Consider the following 17,871-nt stretch of genomic DNA (forward strand, 5'->3'; position numbering starts at 1 on the left):
AGGGAGAGGGAGTGCACGCACGTGTGCAAGCATGCCTGTGCTAACACAAGTGGGGGGGGAGGGGCAGAGGCAGAGGGAGAAGCAGGCTCCCCGCTGAGCAGGGAGCCTGATGTGGGGCTCCATCCCAGGACACTGGGATCATGACCTGAGCCGAAGGCAGATGCTTAACCAACTGAGTCACACAGACACCCCCAAAACTATACATTTCTGTTAGGCTTCCAGGTGGTGCCAATATTGCTGGTCCCGGGGCCATAGTTGAGTAGCAGGAATGTAGAGTACAATCACTTCATCTCGACGTAGTGTTTATGAATTGCAGTCATGGAGTCATCTTCACGTACTTGGATTTATTGGGATCAGTGAAGGTTTGTCAGTCTAAGAATAGATGACATTGATAGAAGTTCCATGAATACTAGAGCAAAGTCTGTTGGTTTGATAGCTTTATACCGGTCTCAGTGGACTCTTGCTTTCTACTTAAATAAGCATTTGATGTGCTACTTAATGAATTTTAAGAAGTCGAGGCTTTAGGCCAAAGTGTGAAACAGAAACGTATTGGTACTCCGTTGATTAAAAAAAAAACAAACCATTTACACAATTGAAATCATTTTTGTGTTCCATCTTGTGCCGATATGTATTACAAATGTTTCCCCCCCTCTTCGTGCAGAGTATGATTTCTTCCATTGTGAACAGCACTTACTATGCAAATGTCTCAGCAGCAAAATGTCAAGAATTTGGAAGGTGGTACAAACATTTCAAGAAGACAAAAGATATGATGGGTAAGCAAAAAACTGTTGCAGTGATGGCTACATACCATTATGTGTCATTTGGGGGTTTATCAAAGTCACATCTAAAGCCAGGTCTTGTGATTGCCCAATTAGAGATCAATTTAGAATGTTTCTTTGAGGGTGGGGAGTGGGTATGAGTATAATGAGATAATTAAATTCAATAAATGTTTGTGTTTAAATCAGCCAAACTGACTTGGTTGTCAGACATGCAGGAAATCGAGGCGGGAGGAGGGAAGCTGTCATTTTTTAACATCTCAGTGAAGACCTAACCAGGCCCTTGAATAACTAATATTAGCTGTGATTTCTCTCAGAGATAAATCATGCTTTTATGTGTTTTGTTTTTGTTTGAGAGAAAGAGAAAGTGCCTATTTTTACACCCGATTTTTAAGGAAATTAAATTGTATTTATAGTTTCCACAATTGAGATCAAGTGATTTTTATAGCTCTCATCCCCAGCCCCTGTAGATGGGCACCTCGGTGAGCACACCGCTTTACCGTCCATACCGGAGACCTCGTCACACCATTTCTCAACTTTTAATTCCGGTGTGGCAGTCCATCTTCACGTGTAACTTCAGGTCAACATGCCGTATGCAGAAAGTGCATTAAAAATGATCGGCGGTGTAAAAAATGGCAGATAAAAGTTGTGTGTTATACCCGATCGTTGAGATTATGACGTTTTCTCCCTTTCGAGTTTGCTAGTGTTACAAAAGCAAACACTGTGATCAAGGTTAATGTTTTAATGCCTATTAATGTTTTCTTTCACGTGCTCGTACCTTCCAAATAATATAGGAATAGGATGTTTAATATGCGTAGCATTGTGCCCTGTTTTAAATCTGTTTCTCTTTCCTTCCATTGCATCCATTTAATAACAACAACAACAATAATGACTTCTCCTAAAGATTTTAAGAAACGAGAACCTGAATTTTGAGCATGTTTTAGCTTTTAATATTTGAAGCAAAGCCATCCATCTACCAAAACAGATTCTTTGCCTTTTATAGCTTAGAGCTGTAATGAAGACAATGCATCATTTTTGGAATAATTGCTTGAATTACTATTCCCTGTGAATGGCCCACTTGGGCTGATATCACTGGTAGAAATGGAAGGTTTCTTTCCCAATTCTTAGTTATATTTTGCATATATCAGTGATTATAGCAATATGATAAGTTCCTCTAAATATAAAGCCTGAATATTTAATAAAAAGAGAAATGATGATTGAAATCAAGCCAGAGTCTATACACGAGAAACATGGTGTGCCATTTGGAAAAGACTCACCTATTTAGATACACCAGCCATGCTCAGCCTTTCCATTTAAGAGCATCAGACCAGTCTCTTCCTTGCGACAGCAAAGCATTTGACATACTTACAGCTGACTCTCAGCCAATCCATATTAGGGACCTAGCCAAGGGAGAAGCGTTCATCCTGGTAGGTGATAATAAATTGCAAAATCGTGACAGTATCACCATTGTACCAGGATGACTCCCCGCCCCTTCCTTGAAAGATTGTCTTGAGCATCTGGTGATAGCCATAGCTTCTTCAAGAAGCGTTTGGATCTTAGCGAAACTGGGTTTACTGGCTTGCAATACAGTAAATCATTTGCTTCCTTCCCTTGCAGATATACCTGTCACCCTTGATAGTTAGAATTAAATGAAGCAAACCATATAGGATACTCAACCCAGTGTTCAATATGTACTCAGTTATTATTACTTATCATTATGATCGCTTTATTTATTATACTGATTACTTCTTTATATATTCATGGCTAGGTAAAAATTGAACAGAGATAACGTTTATGTCTTCTTTTTCCTTTCAAACCTTTTGCCTTGAGTAATAACAGTTAATATATATCATGAAAAAGTACATGTATATTTCGTTTTTCTTTAGTGCATGTATTTTCTTAGCTCTAGTTGCTATTAAGCCATCAGTGTTCTTCTAGAAGCTATTTTAATTTAAAATAACCATTGCTTATAAGCCTTCCTGGAGTAGTAAGTGAGAGTGTATAATAGTTTGACCCCAAAACTAGTCACATAGAATTTGAAAATAATTAATTTTATGTCTTAAGTCTAAACTGCATTATAAAATTAGACCTGAAGTACCTGATAGTCCCCCTTTCAAAGTTTATAGAATTGTGCAGAAGAGGGAGGTAAAAACATAGCCATTGAGTTCCATCTTAAAATTTTCTTAGTGTAATTGGCTCTTTCATGTGCCCTGTGCCTACTGTCTCTGTTTAGGAAATGGTCAGAAATCACTGTTGGCTTAACATGACTTTACTTTTGTCTTCTTTAGTTGAAATGGATAGTCTTTCTGAACTATCCCAGCAAGGTGCCAATCACGTCAACTTTGGCCAGCAGCCGGTCCCAGGGAACACAGCCGAGCAGCCTCCGTCCCCCGCGCAGCTCTCCCACGGCAGCCAGCCCTCTGTCCGGACCCCTCTACCGAACCTGCACCCTGGGCTTGTGTCAACGCCCATCAGTCCTCAGTTGGTCAACCAGCAGCTGGTGATGGCTCAGCTGTTGAACCAGCAGTATGCAGTGAATAGACTTTTAGCCCAGCAGTCCTTAAACCAACAATACTTGAACCACCCTCCCCCTGTCAGTAGATCTATGAATAAGCCTTTGGAGCAACAGGTTTCAACCAACACAGAGGTGTCTTCCGAAATCTACCAGTGGGTACGTGATGAACTGAAACGGGCAGGAATCTCCCAGGCAGTATTTGCACGTGTGGCTTTTAACAGAACTCAGGTCAGTTGTGTTCTCTTGATGATGGTTCTCTCTCTCTCTTTTTCTCTCTTCTTTCTTTTTAGTCCCGTCTTTTGCGAATGCTTATTCTTTCACTCTGTGCTAACATTTAATCCTTCTTGTCTGGTGATCGTATTGCCCATTCCTGGTGGTGCCTGAGCTTTACCACTCCTTTCCCTGTCATAAACCTCCTTTACCAAGAAAGAACTATCTACAGACGGATCTTGACGCAGGGGCTTTGAAAGAATAAATTCAGTGTCAAATATATTTCCAGCTGGCATTACCTGTCCTTTTACATAATGAGATCATAGACTGGTAGTAGTAACGGATTGAGAAACATTTCATGACTTGGTCAGAGCCATTGGTAGGACTCCGGGCTTCTAGCCTAGTATCTTTCCTGTTACCCCCATATCAGACATGAGTATGTAGACATGCCAATCTGCATTCCTCTACAACTTTGCGGGGGGCGGGGGGGACCCAAAAACATGGTGGTGCTCAATAGCAATTTCTGCCATTTGATTTGAACAGGCATTTGGGGAGGGGGTACATACAGGTATACATATGGCTTATTAACCTAAACTGTTTCTTAGCTTTGTCTCTCCCCTTTTTACATTATTGTTAACGTTCCTCCAAACTTCATTCTTTAGGTCAGAGATCAGCAAATCTTCTCTGTAATAGTCCAGATAGCAAACATTTTAGGCGTTGAGGGCCTTAAGGGCTGTGTCACAGTGTCCTGTGTTAGGCCGCATGGACAATAGGTGAATGGATATGAGTGTTCTGGTGTTTCCGTAAAACTATTCACAAAACAGGCCCCCCAGGGTAGGTTTGGCCTGCAGGCCTTAGTATGCAGACGTCTCCCTGAGATCTGCATACACCCCTCTGTTCACACCTTTGTCCTCCTGGGCAAATACCTGTGAAGATATTATCAGCAGGGAAGATGTTTAGAGGGACCTGGAGAAAGAGTGGTAACATGATTTGGGAAGGCCTAAGATGAAAAGCCCGAAAAAAATCCATTCTATTAAATTGTGAATGAGAAGATTTTTTTTAAATTTCTGTTTTTGGAAATTAGTATGATATGTATGGTGTTTATTTTTGGCCCAGGCACACTAAAAAAACCAAGAGAACATATAACTTTGGTTAGAAATGAGGACATTATGTCTTTTCAACTTTCTTGTACCACTGTTCTTTTGTCAATTTGTTTTTTTGGCCTGACTCATACTTTCCTTTCATATTTAAGTTATTTTGTTTATTACATGATTATAAGAATGAGATTCTGATGCAAAAATAATCTAGTATTAATTCCTTGTTGGCAGTTTCCATACCTAGGAGAATCCCAGCAGTGACTTATTTTTGGCTTGCCTTAACTGGGTTGAAAGTTAGGAGGCCTGACAAAGCCTTTAACTAACTCAGTGTTTGTTTTTACTTTATCTGTTTTTTTGGTGCATCAGTTGTCTTTTATAAAGGATAGTTGCAGAAGGTTATGCCTCAGGTTAAAAATGTATGATTTTACCTAGTTCTCTATTTTTACAACTTAAAAAATGTGTTCATTATTAGGTGGTAAATTTCATGATACCATATTCAGTTGGGGAGTAATTATTTTAAAAAATTGAATGAATGAATGAGTGAATGAATGAATCGAGAGTCAGCCATCTAGATAATCCTGTTTCTGGCAGCATTCCTTATTTTTGGAAATAGCAGTAACTGCTAGTATTTCTCAGTACTGGGCAAAAAATAGGTCTCTACATAAAAGATCAGTAAAATGCTTGTCCATTTAGTTGAAAGCCCACAAAGACAACATTGACATGAACACAAATGAAATACAGATTTACTGATAAGTGTTTTAAAAATTGAGCAATTTGTTATTTCTTAAAGCACTAAGGAATGTATTTTATATGGTGAAGAATGACAAGAGAGGTTAGTTGAAGGATGTGTGAAGTCATTGTCCATCGGTATAGTTTTTCTTCTCTTGGGTTATGATGTCACACCATTACTCTGAAGAGTTGACCATTTGTTCTGCATTTGGTTCTCACATTGACTGATTCCATGGATATCTCTAGGATGTGTCGCTAGAAAGAAGGCAGAATTAGAATTCGCTCTCTTTTTGTACCATATTAATTTCTTCGAAAAGATAGTTATCTCTGTGGTTAACGTCAAAAACAGTGACTTACATTTTTCTGAGGGTGGTAAGGGAATAAAAACAGTGACAGCTTTAGTATCGACCTCTCTTTATTAATAATAGCTAATTTAGAAAAAAGTTACTACCATAAAAATTATGTGGAGCCCTGGGTGATAGAGGGATTTGGTTTTAAACCTTTATATTGGTAATTGGTATCCTCAGTCAAAGTGGCTATTGGCCATATTTGAAGCTGTTTGACTTAAATAAGAGTAATTTTCTATGTATATTTAAGTGTTCACTTTTTGGGAAAGAGCATTTGAACATGCAAGCATACATGTGTTTCTGGTGGTCATACTTAAAAACCACACACGCGCACGCACGCACACACACAGCTGCATTTATTTTAATGATTATACATTCATATGAATGCATGTAGTGTGTTTATTTCAAAGTGTATGCATTTCAATAAAAGCAGGTGCAGAGTGAGAGTGTATGGTGTGAGTGTGGAGTACGAAAATACACATGCTAATGCATATGTATAGACAAGGAGCTCTGCAGAGTTAAATCGCACATCACACATTTTGTGTGCACTTATTACAATGTGCAATTCCAACTCCAAGTTTTAAAAAATCAATGTAAAATATGTACACGCAAATGCGAAGTTACGATATGATCGGATAAAGAAACTGGTACCCTATACACAGTATGTCAAAACACTAATATAATAGATAATACTATCATGAATTGAGACTGTTTTCATCATTGACAGCTCTGTGCAACTTTAAAATCCTGGATTTCATATTTTAACTCTTAACTGGAGAATTTTCTCATCATCCTAATTGGGTCTCCTAAAACCCCTCTCTTAAGACTTTCACACTTGACTCTTAAAAAAAAGTTTACCTTTTCTGAAAATTTATGGTGAAATTTATATAATTACTTGTTCTAAGGACCTTTTCCCCTTCTGAATTGACGGGCATATGTTCTTTAATTGGTACTGAAGATACCAGCTTTTAGCATATGTCATTCATTCAGTTATGCCTACTCGATGTCTTTTTAATGGAAACCTATGGCTAAAAATAATTGCCGAAGCTTCTAGATTTATACTTTTCAGTTCACTTCTCTGTATTATTGCTATTTAAGGATTGTGATAGAAGCAAATATATTCGTTAGTGCCTTTTTTTTTTTTTTAAATAAAACCCAGAGTTTAACTCTGATCCCATTCTGTGGCTTTTTTCCCTTTTTTCTCCCCCCTCCTCTTGTCTTTGGCACACTTTATTTTCCAGTAAAATAAAGAATGAAGATGGATTATTCAAAACTGATAACAGTAATGGACCATCATGTAATGTTTTATTGAATTTGAGTTCTGTAAATTATGTGGTGGAGAGAAATTTGCCTGCTTAAGTATAACAGAAATTGCTACTGTGTTCCTATAATTCTTCACAGTGTAATTTAAGGAAAGTCCACTATCCATATCACTATTGAATAAAAGGTAAAAAGGTGCTATTACCCCAACGTGACAGCTCTCGTTTAGCCTCCCAAGCGACAGAGATAAATGCGTCTGCTTGTAACTTACTTGGCAGGAGTCCACGGTAGTAGGTGGAGTTGAAAATAGTCTTTCACCTGGACATGTGATTAAAAATTCACAAAACAACAGAGGCAGGTAGTCTTGAAGAATATTCGATGTATTTTCTTGTTAGAGAGGGAGGTTTCATGAAATCATATTTTCTTTCTGAGGGCTTTGAAGTCCCATGAAGCTGATAAAATCTATTTGAATCAGTGATTATGTTCAAAGAGGAGACAAATGGGAGGCCAGACAGGCCTTTTGTTCCGATTGGCAGTCTCTTTCGCTTATCTGCTGTTTTAAAGAATTCATAATTAGCTTTTGGAAGTACCGATAATATTTATTGAAGGTTTTTTCTTTCTTTTACAGTTGCTAATGAATTTTACTTGTAATAACTTGTAAACTCTTTTTGGAATGTAAAAAAAGGTTTAGGAATTCATCAGTAAGTTCGCTCTTTAAGTGAAAAAAATTAGACTTCTCACTTAACCCCTATGTAATGACAATGCAGAATAATTTTATGTTTTTATGTATAAAGCACATAGTGCATTATTTGAAGATGTAAAGTCCCAATGAAAAGCAGCTTCTCATTTCCAATAAAATTAATATTCATGAGTTGTTGGTAACCTACAACATAACACAAATTCTCAGGTTCTTTTCAGAAACAAGAATGACTGATGATTTTGTTTGATTTTGTTCAGTAAATTCATTGAGCACCTATGGTGCACAGTACTGATGATATGTTTCAGTCCTGGTGTTTTCGTATATTCTCTGAGATAGCAAGTAAGGTACATGATGACCTTGACATATGATTTTTTAGCACAAAGAAAAAATTTTGGTATTAGATACTTCTTACTCTTCATGGGGGATTACTACAAATGACCTTGACCTAAGTCTGAAGCGTATTTTTAACTATGGGAAATAGGAAACAGGGGCCATGTACATCTCGTGTCCGTAAATGCACCTATTCAAATAACAACAACTTGAACAGGACCAGAACATGGATTCCCAGATTCAGATTCTAATACTCATTTTGCATCCAGAATTATTCTCAAGTGACATGATTTTTTTGAGGGGGGGTAATTAACACATTCTAATCAAAACATTTTCTAACAATATTTTCAAGCATTTCCACCAGGGGGCACTCCCCTCATTGAAAGCCTGGGCCAAAAAAAAAAAAAAAAAAAAAAAATCCAAGGGTTTCTAAAACACCTGACACTGTCTACACCGACTACTTTAGAGCTCCTTGAGTGTTCCAGGATTTGAAATATCACTTTAGACCTTAACATATTGCAGGCAGAAAAACATATTGCAGGCAGAATATTAAGTGGAAATAAATGCTTTGCCCCTAAAACACTTTATATGCTCAACTGGGAAGTCATACCAACATCAAAATATGGGTGGAGGAAATTTTAAATTTTCTCCCAAGTGACCTACTCTCTTCTAGTTTAAGCATGCAGGAATGACTTAGTTTCATGTTAAGAGGACTTGATAGGGAATATTATTATGTATTTTTTCATGTGTTTTCTTTTCTCACTATAGTTCTCTGCTGTCCCAGAAAACATTTTTAATAGAAATGATACAGTATTTTGTTATTTGAGATTTATAAATGTCTAATTTCAAATTTCCCAAATACGATAACATCCTACATATTTATAGGATCTCTTTTGACCTAATCTGTTTTTTTTTCATTACTGAACGGTTAATATAGATAAACGTCTTACAAAGTGCCATATAACTTTTCATTGAAGCCTTACCTTGATTAAATTAAGAATTATCATTAGAATTTACCCATGAGTATCATATCTTGTTCTTAAGTTTCTATCATTCATTTATAATTTTTTCCTTTTGTGGTCTGAATGCACATAATTAATCCATGTAGTAAATATTTATCAAATACTTACGTGGTAGGCATTGTACTGTGATGACAAAAATGAATATTAGGTTATTACGCTCAAGGAACCGATAACATTGTATTTACCTGTACTGTCCATTTCTGTCTCTTGATTTCTGTGTAGTTCATATATATTGCTTTGCCAAGCACGTCTTTTAATATATAACATTTGGTGGGGAAAGGTAGAGAGCAGGGACTGTTTTTTTACACCTCTTTTCCAGCATTTTTTTGAGACCTGTATTTTTTGGTTTCAGCGTGACACATCAAAAACACAGTCAATCTAATTAGTTGGCCTTGTGCAAATTAAATAGCTGGATGATTGACTGCCTGTTTGACTGAATTTTGGTTAAATTGACTGGATGTTGTATTCTTGTATAAACACAGTTGCAGCATTACTTGTCAGTCTTATGAATGAAAGGACATGTCCCCTTCATTCTTCAGTCACATTTTTTAATGGTGAAACTGAAAGTGCGGGCCCACTCTCCAGGTTTTGGATGCAGGACCAAGTGAGAGACTAAAATTTTACTCGTAAGCCCCCTCAGCCTGTTGGAGCTTCTTTTAAATAGCCTATTAATCATTTCTAAAGTGGACAGTGCTTTTAAACTATCTGCACTTAGGTGTTATATTTGGGCGATATGGTACCTTATCCTTGAGGAATTAGGAACAAAACTAGGTTTGCACTTCTAGAAAACCATGAAAAAAATCCAAATGTTATCATCTTCAGTCTCAATCATTTTGATATGACACTTTGCCTCCCCTTCCCCAAATGTTCCCTTCCACCGTTTCTGCAGGGTTATTGGAGAGTGAAATTTGCAGATGACATGGAGATCTTGACAGCGTTTTATTTGGAGCTATCTCGTGATAAACTGATATTCTGGCTAAATGTAGAAAGCACATGTGTCTTGGTAGTCCAGGCATTATTTATTGTACAGGATAGAAAAGGTAAAGGCTACTCAGCTCTTACGAAATGGGCAGCAAATTTTGGTAATCCTTCTATTTCATATAATTCCTTTAAAAAAATGAGGATACCCATTCATTTTTGAAAGGCTTCTTCCAAAAATTAAAAAAAAAATATTGGTTGACCATTAATGCTCTAGTATTTGGGGGGAGAGAGAGAGACACCTTTTAAAGGACGTTACTTATGGTTTGTAAATTTCTTCCATTACTAATAAAGACTTCTATTCCTTAAGAAATTCAGCAGCTACAGAATTTGATAGTGTTCTTTTCCTGGGCATACCGTGATGGATTTTTGCAATGTAAAAATGGGTTTATGTATTTCAGATTTAATCAATGGTTTCTGAAGTTCAGAATTTCAGCCTGTTCCCAGAGGTATAGTTATGGCATGATAGTATTTAGAATTATTCAGGTTGGTCTGTATAGTTTCCTTAAATGCTAAATAGAAGGAATCACTTGTCATTAATTTGAAAATTAGGAGAAAACTTAAAATATTGACTGTGAAAACATAGCATGCTTTAGTAATATTCTTTTTCCTGGTATGTTACAATTCATTTTCTGGTATGTTCTTTGAAAGAAGGAGTCTCCTTTTCTAGAAGTGGCTTTGTATCTTTACATATTGGGCTGTCGGCATTCCACTGCCTTTGTCTAGGCAGCTTGAGAACTATACAGTTCAGTGCTGTTGTCTTATGAGCATTTCGTTTATTCTTAACTTCCCTCCATCGTCTCTCTGTGAAAGATTTCATGGCAAGTTAAGCTACTCAAAGGAAGGAGACCAATTAGGCAGTTTCAGTTTGTGTTATATGTAAAGCAGATGCTTAATAAAATTAAGAATACAATTGAGGCTCTCCTCTCTACCACTTCACTTGTAACTAATATATTTCTATGCAGAATTAATGCTTCTGACTCTTCATTTTCTATAAACAGAGTGGAGAAGAAGAGGGAAGGATCTCCGCTGGCTGGGCCGAGCTAAGGAGCAAGCTCACCCTGTGCCTTTCATTCCCTGCAGGGCTTGCTTTCAGAAATCCTCCGAAAGGAAGAGGACCCCAAGACTGCATCCCAGTCTTTGCTGGTAAACCTTCGGGCTATGCAGAATTTCTTGCAGTTACCAGAAGCTGAAAGAGATCGGATTTACCAGGATGAAAGGGAAAGGAGCTTGAATGCTGCCTCGGCTATGGGTCCTGCCCCCTTGATAAGCACACCGCCCAGCCGCCCCCCCCAGGTGAAGTCTCCTGTCCTCTTTGCCCTTCTTTTTTTAATGTGTGAGGAAGAATTTCAACAAGAAATTGGAAAGATAGATGAATAGATATCAATTTTTCTAAAAATAATGATTCATAGAGTTGCTTGAGGAGAATTTGGTCCCAAATCAGTGATTCTGATATAAAAACAATAAGCTACTAATTAGAGGAAAGAAAATTGCTTTGTGTTGCTTCCTTTTGGGGGTTCTTTGGGGGTGAAAAGTAGTCTTTAAAGGGGACGTTTGTCTCTACTACTATTATTAAGTAAAGAAACATTTAAAGCTCAATAGGAAAAAAAAGTAGTAAAGTCAGTTTTATCCCTATGAGTTTTAGAACTGCTGTTTGAATAGTAAATAAATAAAAATAAATAAATAATTCCATTTGTATTTATGCTTTCCAATACGAAGTGCAGCTGGTACCAATTACACATCATCTCGTTTGTAATCTTTCATAATTAAGTTTAATACAATCCTTGAAGGCAGATTTAAATGGGGCTGATAAGGAATTCCACCCATATTCCCAGAAATGGGCACATTTTCTATTTCCCAAATTCTCGCACTTTTTAGAAAGGACAAAACTCACCATGCAGGTAACTTTGTGTACGTGTATCTATATTTTTATTTTTTTAATCAAGTTTTAATTTTTTTTAATCAAGTTATAATTATGAGATTTCAAGAAGTTGATTTGTGGTATAAACTACTAGATAAAAGTTTGGTAATGAATTAGACTTAAAATCAATAGGCAAATGTATTTCTTACACATTTAATTTATTGCGTGTACAGCTCTTAAGGTAAGCTAAAACTGGATAAAAATTGAATATGGAACACAAATTCAAAGTATTCTTACAATATAATGTCATCCTGAAATCGTATCTTGATGTTAATTTCTTTTCCATCAACAGTAAAAAAACCAAAACAAAACACCTTTCCATGTATGGAAATACAGAAAAAGCACATTGAGCGCTAAGAATGGAACTGCCACAGATACTTCATTAATAAGGAATAGACATAATCTTCAGCCACTTGTCGAGGTCCTTAAGCTCTATGCTGTAATGTTATGAAATGAGTCTTTTGTAGAAACGTCCGAAGTCCGTTTTCTCCATTTTATGCAATGAGTATCAACTTGGTCTTAATGTCTAGGGTGCAGACTGTAAGGAAGTCATTGCTGTAATTGTGAATAAGAAAGTCATGTGTTTCTAGCAGAGAAGAATGGTATCTATCTGCATATGTACGTATCCACCTGTCTCCACACACAATTATTGAATTTGATCTGTAAAGCCTTCTATAAAATATTTCTTAAGAAAAAGAATGAAGATATATATATTATATACATATATATGTATATGACTTTTTAAGAGTGACTAAACAAAAAATACTGTACTTTGGACTTGGTTTAACACTTAGTTTGTTCTGTTTAGAGGTAATGCACCATCATTAGTTAACTTTGCTTCCACAGTCAACACAAGAAGGCCTCTGGGCAAGGAGTTATTTTACTTATCACTTAATCTGCAATACTAACAAAAGAATTGCTTACTTAAGATCAGTATGAACTTCAGCATTGAGCTGTTTCTTTTTTCTTTTTTTTTAATCTATCCAAATATTTGACTTAGTAGTTCCTTAATACAGTTTTTGTTTTCTAATTTTTCTATGATCGCAGTGCTTTTGTTTTTCCAAGTGTGATTCTGCTGTCCTTATTCATTAGGTTTTTTCTTTCGCCACATTTACAGTAATTCTTAAATGGTATTTCTCTTCACATGCTATTAAGATACTTTTGGGTAGCTCTCCTATATATGGGTCTGAAGACTACGTCTGCTGCTAAGTTGGGATAGAAAATATAATTTATTTTGGCCTACATTATTGATTAACTGGTTGAGCCACCCGTAGCTGTATTTGTTCTCAAGAGGGGTTGAGACCAAGCCCTTAGCTGGGATATCCAGCCAATGATGATCCAGCCACGTAAGGTGTGTGGATACCACAGATTCTTAGTGAAACTCTTTCAAAGGAGAAAAGTTTCTGTTCATGCGATATTACTGGCCATCTAACCAAATTCCGAAGGGATTGTCTGATGTGTGTAGAATTTTATTTCACTGCTGTCACGTGCATCTTCAGGGATCTGAGTTTGCCTCACTGAGAATCCCTTTGCATTACTTCATATTATCGTAATAGAGCTCACAACCAGTTTGTTCACCTTTTACCCTTGAACAGTGACTTTATGAATGACATTTTAAGAAATCTTTAATGTATTAAAAGTATTATCAATGTAAAATAGGTACTTAAGATTTGGACAAATGTTTCTCAAGCAGCTGAATTGGTAACATTTTGCAACCGTTGAAATCGGATGCTTTTAAAGGGGAACCAATACACTATACTTAAGGTTTTAATATGCATGTTACAAATGATTGAAAGGGAAGGGGGAGAAAGGACAAAACCACAAATACAGAAACAGACCGCAGAATTTTGTCTTTTTTAATTTTATATTTTGACAAAGAGGAATCTGTTACTGCATTTCATTTCCCCTTAAATGAAAAGATTCGAAACACATTTTGAGACAAGGCTTTGGCCTGGGTTGGACCCGAACCCTGATTTCTTTATAAAGAACTTCGGTTTTTTATTTTTATTTATTTATTTATTTTTAAGTAGGCTCTGCAGCCTGTATGGAGCCCAACACGGGGCTTGAACTCACAACCCTGAGAACAGGACCTGAGCTGAGATCAAGAGTCGGACGCTTAACTGACTGAGCCACGCATTTGCCCCTAAAACACTGCTTTTTTTTTTTTTTTTTTTTAAGATTTATTTATTTATTTATTCGACGGAGAGACAGCCAGCGAGAGAGGGAACACAAGCAGGGGGAGTGGGAGAGGAAGAAGCAGGCTCCCAGCGGAGGAGCCTGATGTGGGGCTCGATCCCAGAACGCCGGGATCACGCCCTGAGCCGAAGGCAGGCACTTAACCGCTGTGCCACCCAGGTGCCCCTAAAACACTGCTTTTTAAAGGCAGAGGTCCCTTGTGGCTCACAGGAGATCCAAACCACCTGGAGGCCCCAGAGAGCTGGATTCTCCTCCAGCTTCTACCCTGTAGAGTTGAGGTCATACAGAAGATTATTGAGACATCCTCCCTGGGTCACACCAGACTGAGGACTTACACTGTTGAGGAACTCAGATTCTAAATTATCTTTGAGAAGAAATTTCCCTGCTTTTAGTCAGGCCCCAAGTTTTATTCCAAGGGATACTTCCCCTGGGAAGATCTAGGCCAGCCTCAGAAATCACCACAGCCCTTGGCTAGGTGAGAAGCTTCTGGTGCAGTCCTGTCCCTTGTGCTTCAAGAGGGACAGTCGTGCCGTGAGCTTTGTCCTCTCTCTACAGCAGTAGGCTCCAGGCCCGACCTGTTTGCTGGAAGCCCATTTTCATAACTTACATATTCTAATTCAAGAAATAAGAATATCTTGTACTTGATAACAGTTCACAGTTCTCTAACACCTTCATGCCCATGAATTCATTGAGTCCAACCTTTTGGCTGGAGAAAGAAGAGAAAACCAAATTTAATATTGAGTCAGTTTTCACATTGCCTGTTAAGTCTCTTGCTCTTTCTCCTACCTCAAGCCACCTCCTCAAAACACAAACACTTTAGAAAGGGGAAAAAGAAACTTGGGGACTTCTTCTGTTTCTCACAGAGGGTGGGAAGTTTTATTTTTAGATTAGGAAGGGGAACACGTATGAGAACCTTCTCCTGATAGAATACATTAAATGTTTGACAAATCCACTCTTTTTTTTTTATAGTAATATTTTTTTAACTATATTATGTTAGTCACCATACAGTACATCCCTGGTTTTTGATGTAAAGTTCGATGATTCATTACTTGTGTATAACACCCAGTGCACCATGCAATACGTACCCTCCTTACTACCCATCACCAGCCTACTCCATTCCCCCACCCCCCTCCCCTCTGAAGCCCTCAGTTTGTTTCTCAGAGTCCATAGAAATGATCTACTCTTGAAGACTTCAGACAGTTGGGCTTTTCTGAAATGGTGGAGAAAATAGCCCTTGCCAAACTTTGCTCCTATGAAAATGTTGGGGGAACCCAAGCCCTCCAAAGCTCCCTGTCCTAAAGGCTTCTTTTCTTATTATGCTTAGCAAATTATACAGATGAGTTTATAAGAGGAATTTGATTAATAATAATTAGTGATTACTTTCTGGAACTTGTCTGTTCCACAGATCAGTTTAAAGTTGATGATTTCTACTTAGGTGTGTGCTTATTCTGATTTTGTTTGTGTGTTTTAATATGTGTGACTTTTGGAGTTAAGTTAGCACTTTCTGTTTCCATAAGGACTGTTTGAAAGCCTGTAACTATCAAGTTATAAATTCTACATGAATTACATAATGATTTTTTCTTTATATTTTTATATCTAATCTTCATGTAATTCTTTAGTTTCTTCTAAAGGAAGATGGAATATTTTGTAACAGTGCTTTAGAAAATGTAGTAAGTTCACATAAGCAATGCATAATTAATCCAGTAGCCGCACCCTTGTGTCTCTTTCCAACAAAGTCTTCTAGAATGTGATGAAACATAGGTTCAGTTATGGGCAGGAACTTAGCACTTGATAAAAGTTTTGTTATGAATTGCTTGGCCAGCATGTTTTTAAGATCTTACGTGCTCATAAAATGGCTTCCCATTAGCAGTCATCTTTTAAAATACTAGAGGACTTTTTAAAGACCATATTTGGAAAATAATTACTCTTGTTCCTAAAAAGAACAGAAAGAAAAGTATAAGAAGATGGAACCATGATATTCATGACAGTGTTAATAGATAAAAATTTGAAAATGGGGACCATTTTCTGTCACCAGTAAGAATACCTCAAAATAGCACCTTTCTGATATTACATTACCAAGAAAGCATGTATAGTTTGCATACCTTGACAGATAAGTTCAGGTTGGATTTGTAAAATGAATGACAAAGCCATTTGCTAAAAATTAGATCTTAATGAGCCAGATTTAGCAAAGGGCCACCAAAAAGCAGATCCAGCGTGTCTTTAAAAAGTTAGAATTTTTCCAAATAAAGAAATCCTGTATAACATCATGACTTCAGTGCAGTGCAGTAGTTTTGAAGATAAGCATTAGCATTAGACAGACTTCAGTTTAGATCTCACATTGCCTTATGGGTAAATTCTTTGCTTTAGGAGATTTTCTCAATTTTAACATGGGGCAAATAATAATCCTTAGGGCTTTTGTGCAGGTTAGATAAAAAGGTAATAAATGCCAGCCTTTGTTATTAATCATAATTATTATTAAGACTACATCCAACTGTAATTGCACTTGTGTGTGTGTGTGCGCGTGCGCGTGCGCACGCGCATGAGCTGTGTGTTTCCGGACAGTGCCTCCTCCCCCAAGGAACGGTATGTTTTGCAGTCAGGACCACAGTAGGGTTCATTTCGTGCAGCACGGGGGTGGCATCCAGCATGCGTATGGGATGTAGAGTTCATTTTCTAATACGGTTTGATGCATTCAGCAATCCAGAAAGAAACAAATAGAATTTTCGTGGAAAATTTGTGTCCTGCACAATTGTAGAGAACTATAAAGCCGACCCTGGTGCTTGCACCCTCTCCTGCCGTGGGAGGGTGAATAGTAGAAGCTCCCGATTCCTAACCACTTCCCCGGCGCCGCCGTAATGACGGAGTAGTACACCCTACCTTGATAAAAGCAACTGCATTTATTTTACCTCCTGTGCTATTTGCGGAGAAGAGCTGAAGAGTAGTTTGTTTTGCCTGGAATGAACTACTTTATGAATTTTAATGTGTGATATAATATTAAAAGCTAAACCAGGATTAAAGAAGATTTTTTTTGTACTAAGCTAAAATAGTACTTAGTAGAGTGAGGTATAAAAGATTTTTGTTTCCATTTTTACCTGGGGAAAAATTCAGCTTTCATATTTTTGAAAAGCTGTCCAAGTCAGTTCCCCTTAAGCAATAGCTTGTGTTTAGGAAAAAATGTGATTCCAGAATTCTAATAGCTTATCTATGATAAGATGCATATCTGAGCCAACAAGATGATAAAGTAGAGCTTTTCTAAATATTTTTAAAATGAGTAATACAGAGTTTCTTACTTTATATTTTAAAAAATTGTTGCCCTTTTTTTTAAATTTTAAACGTTTCATGTGTACGTCTTTTCCACTTTTGATTGTGTTGGCTACTAGGAAACAGTTATTTGATTTTTTTTTTTATGATTTGAAATTCTTGCTTTTTGGTTCAAGTAGCAGTTGCTTCATTAAAAAAAATTAAACTAACGAAATTTTTAGGAACCAAATCACAGGGTTGAAACAAATGATTATAGCCCACCTCAAAGATAAATTCTTAAACATAGTTTTTACAAAAGAATGAAAATTATTATAAAAACATAGTGAAACAACAAGTTTCCAAAGCCTGCTCTCTTAACTATTGCTAAGCAGATTGCTACCAAGGAACTATTTCTTCCAATGTACTGGACTTCATGCCCCCATTTCCATAACATTCAATTTTCAAAGCGATTGAAATGGCTTTTCTTTTCTCTTTCATTTAAACAGTGAGAAAAATAGGTATTAAAAGAGACCCCATGGGGTGATCAAAT

At 37.0% G+C, this 17,871-nt stretch overlaps 1 protein-coding gene across 6 annotated transcripts in view; it reads left to right on the forward strand.

Annotated features, from left to right (window-relative positions):
* Positions 1-17,871, forward strand: part of SATB1 (SATB homeobox 1) — a 101,076-nt gene that overhangs the window by 47,927 nt on the left and 35,278 nt on the right. For all 6 annotated transcript variants that reach the window (XM_045791671.2, XM_045791674.2, XM_045791673.2 and 3 more), the window contains 3 exons: positions 662-773; positions 3,065-3,519; positions 11,048-11,260. In XM_045791671.2, coding sequence (XP_045647627.1) covers positions 662-773; positions 3,065-3,519; positions 11,048-11,260 — 780 coding nt within the window. The remainder of the gene's footprint in view (positions 1-661; positions 774-3,064; positions 3,520-11,047; positions 11,261-17,871) is intronic.

The sequence above is a fragment of the Ursus americanus genome, chromosome 20 (genome assembly GCF_024610735.1).
Source record: "Ursus americanus isolate L20-20 chromosome 20, mUrsAme1.1.p, whole genome shotgun sequence".
Taxonomy (NCBI): Eukaryota; Metazoa; Chordata; class Mammalia; order Carnivora; family Ursidae; genus Ursus; species Ursus americanus.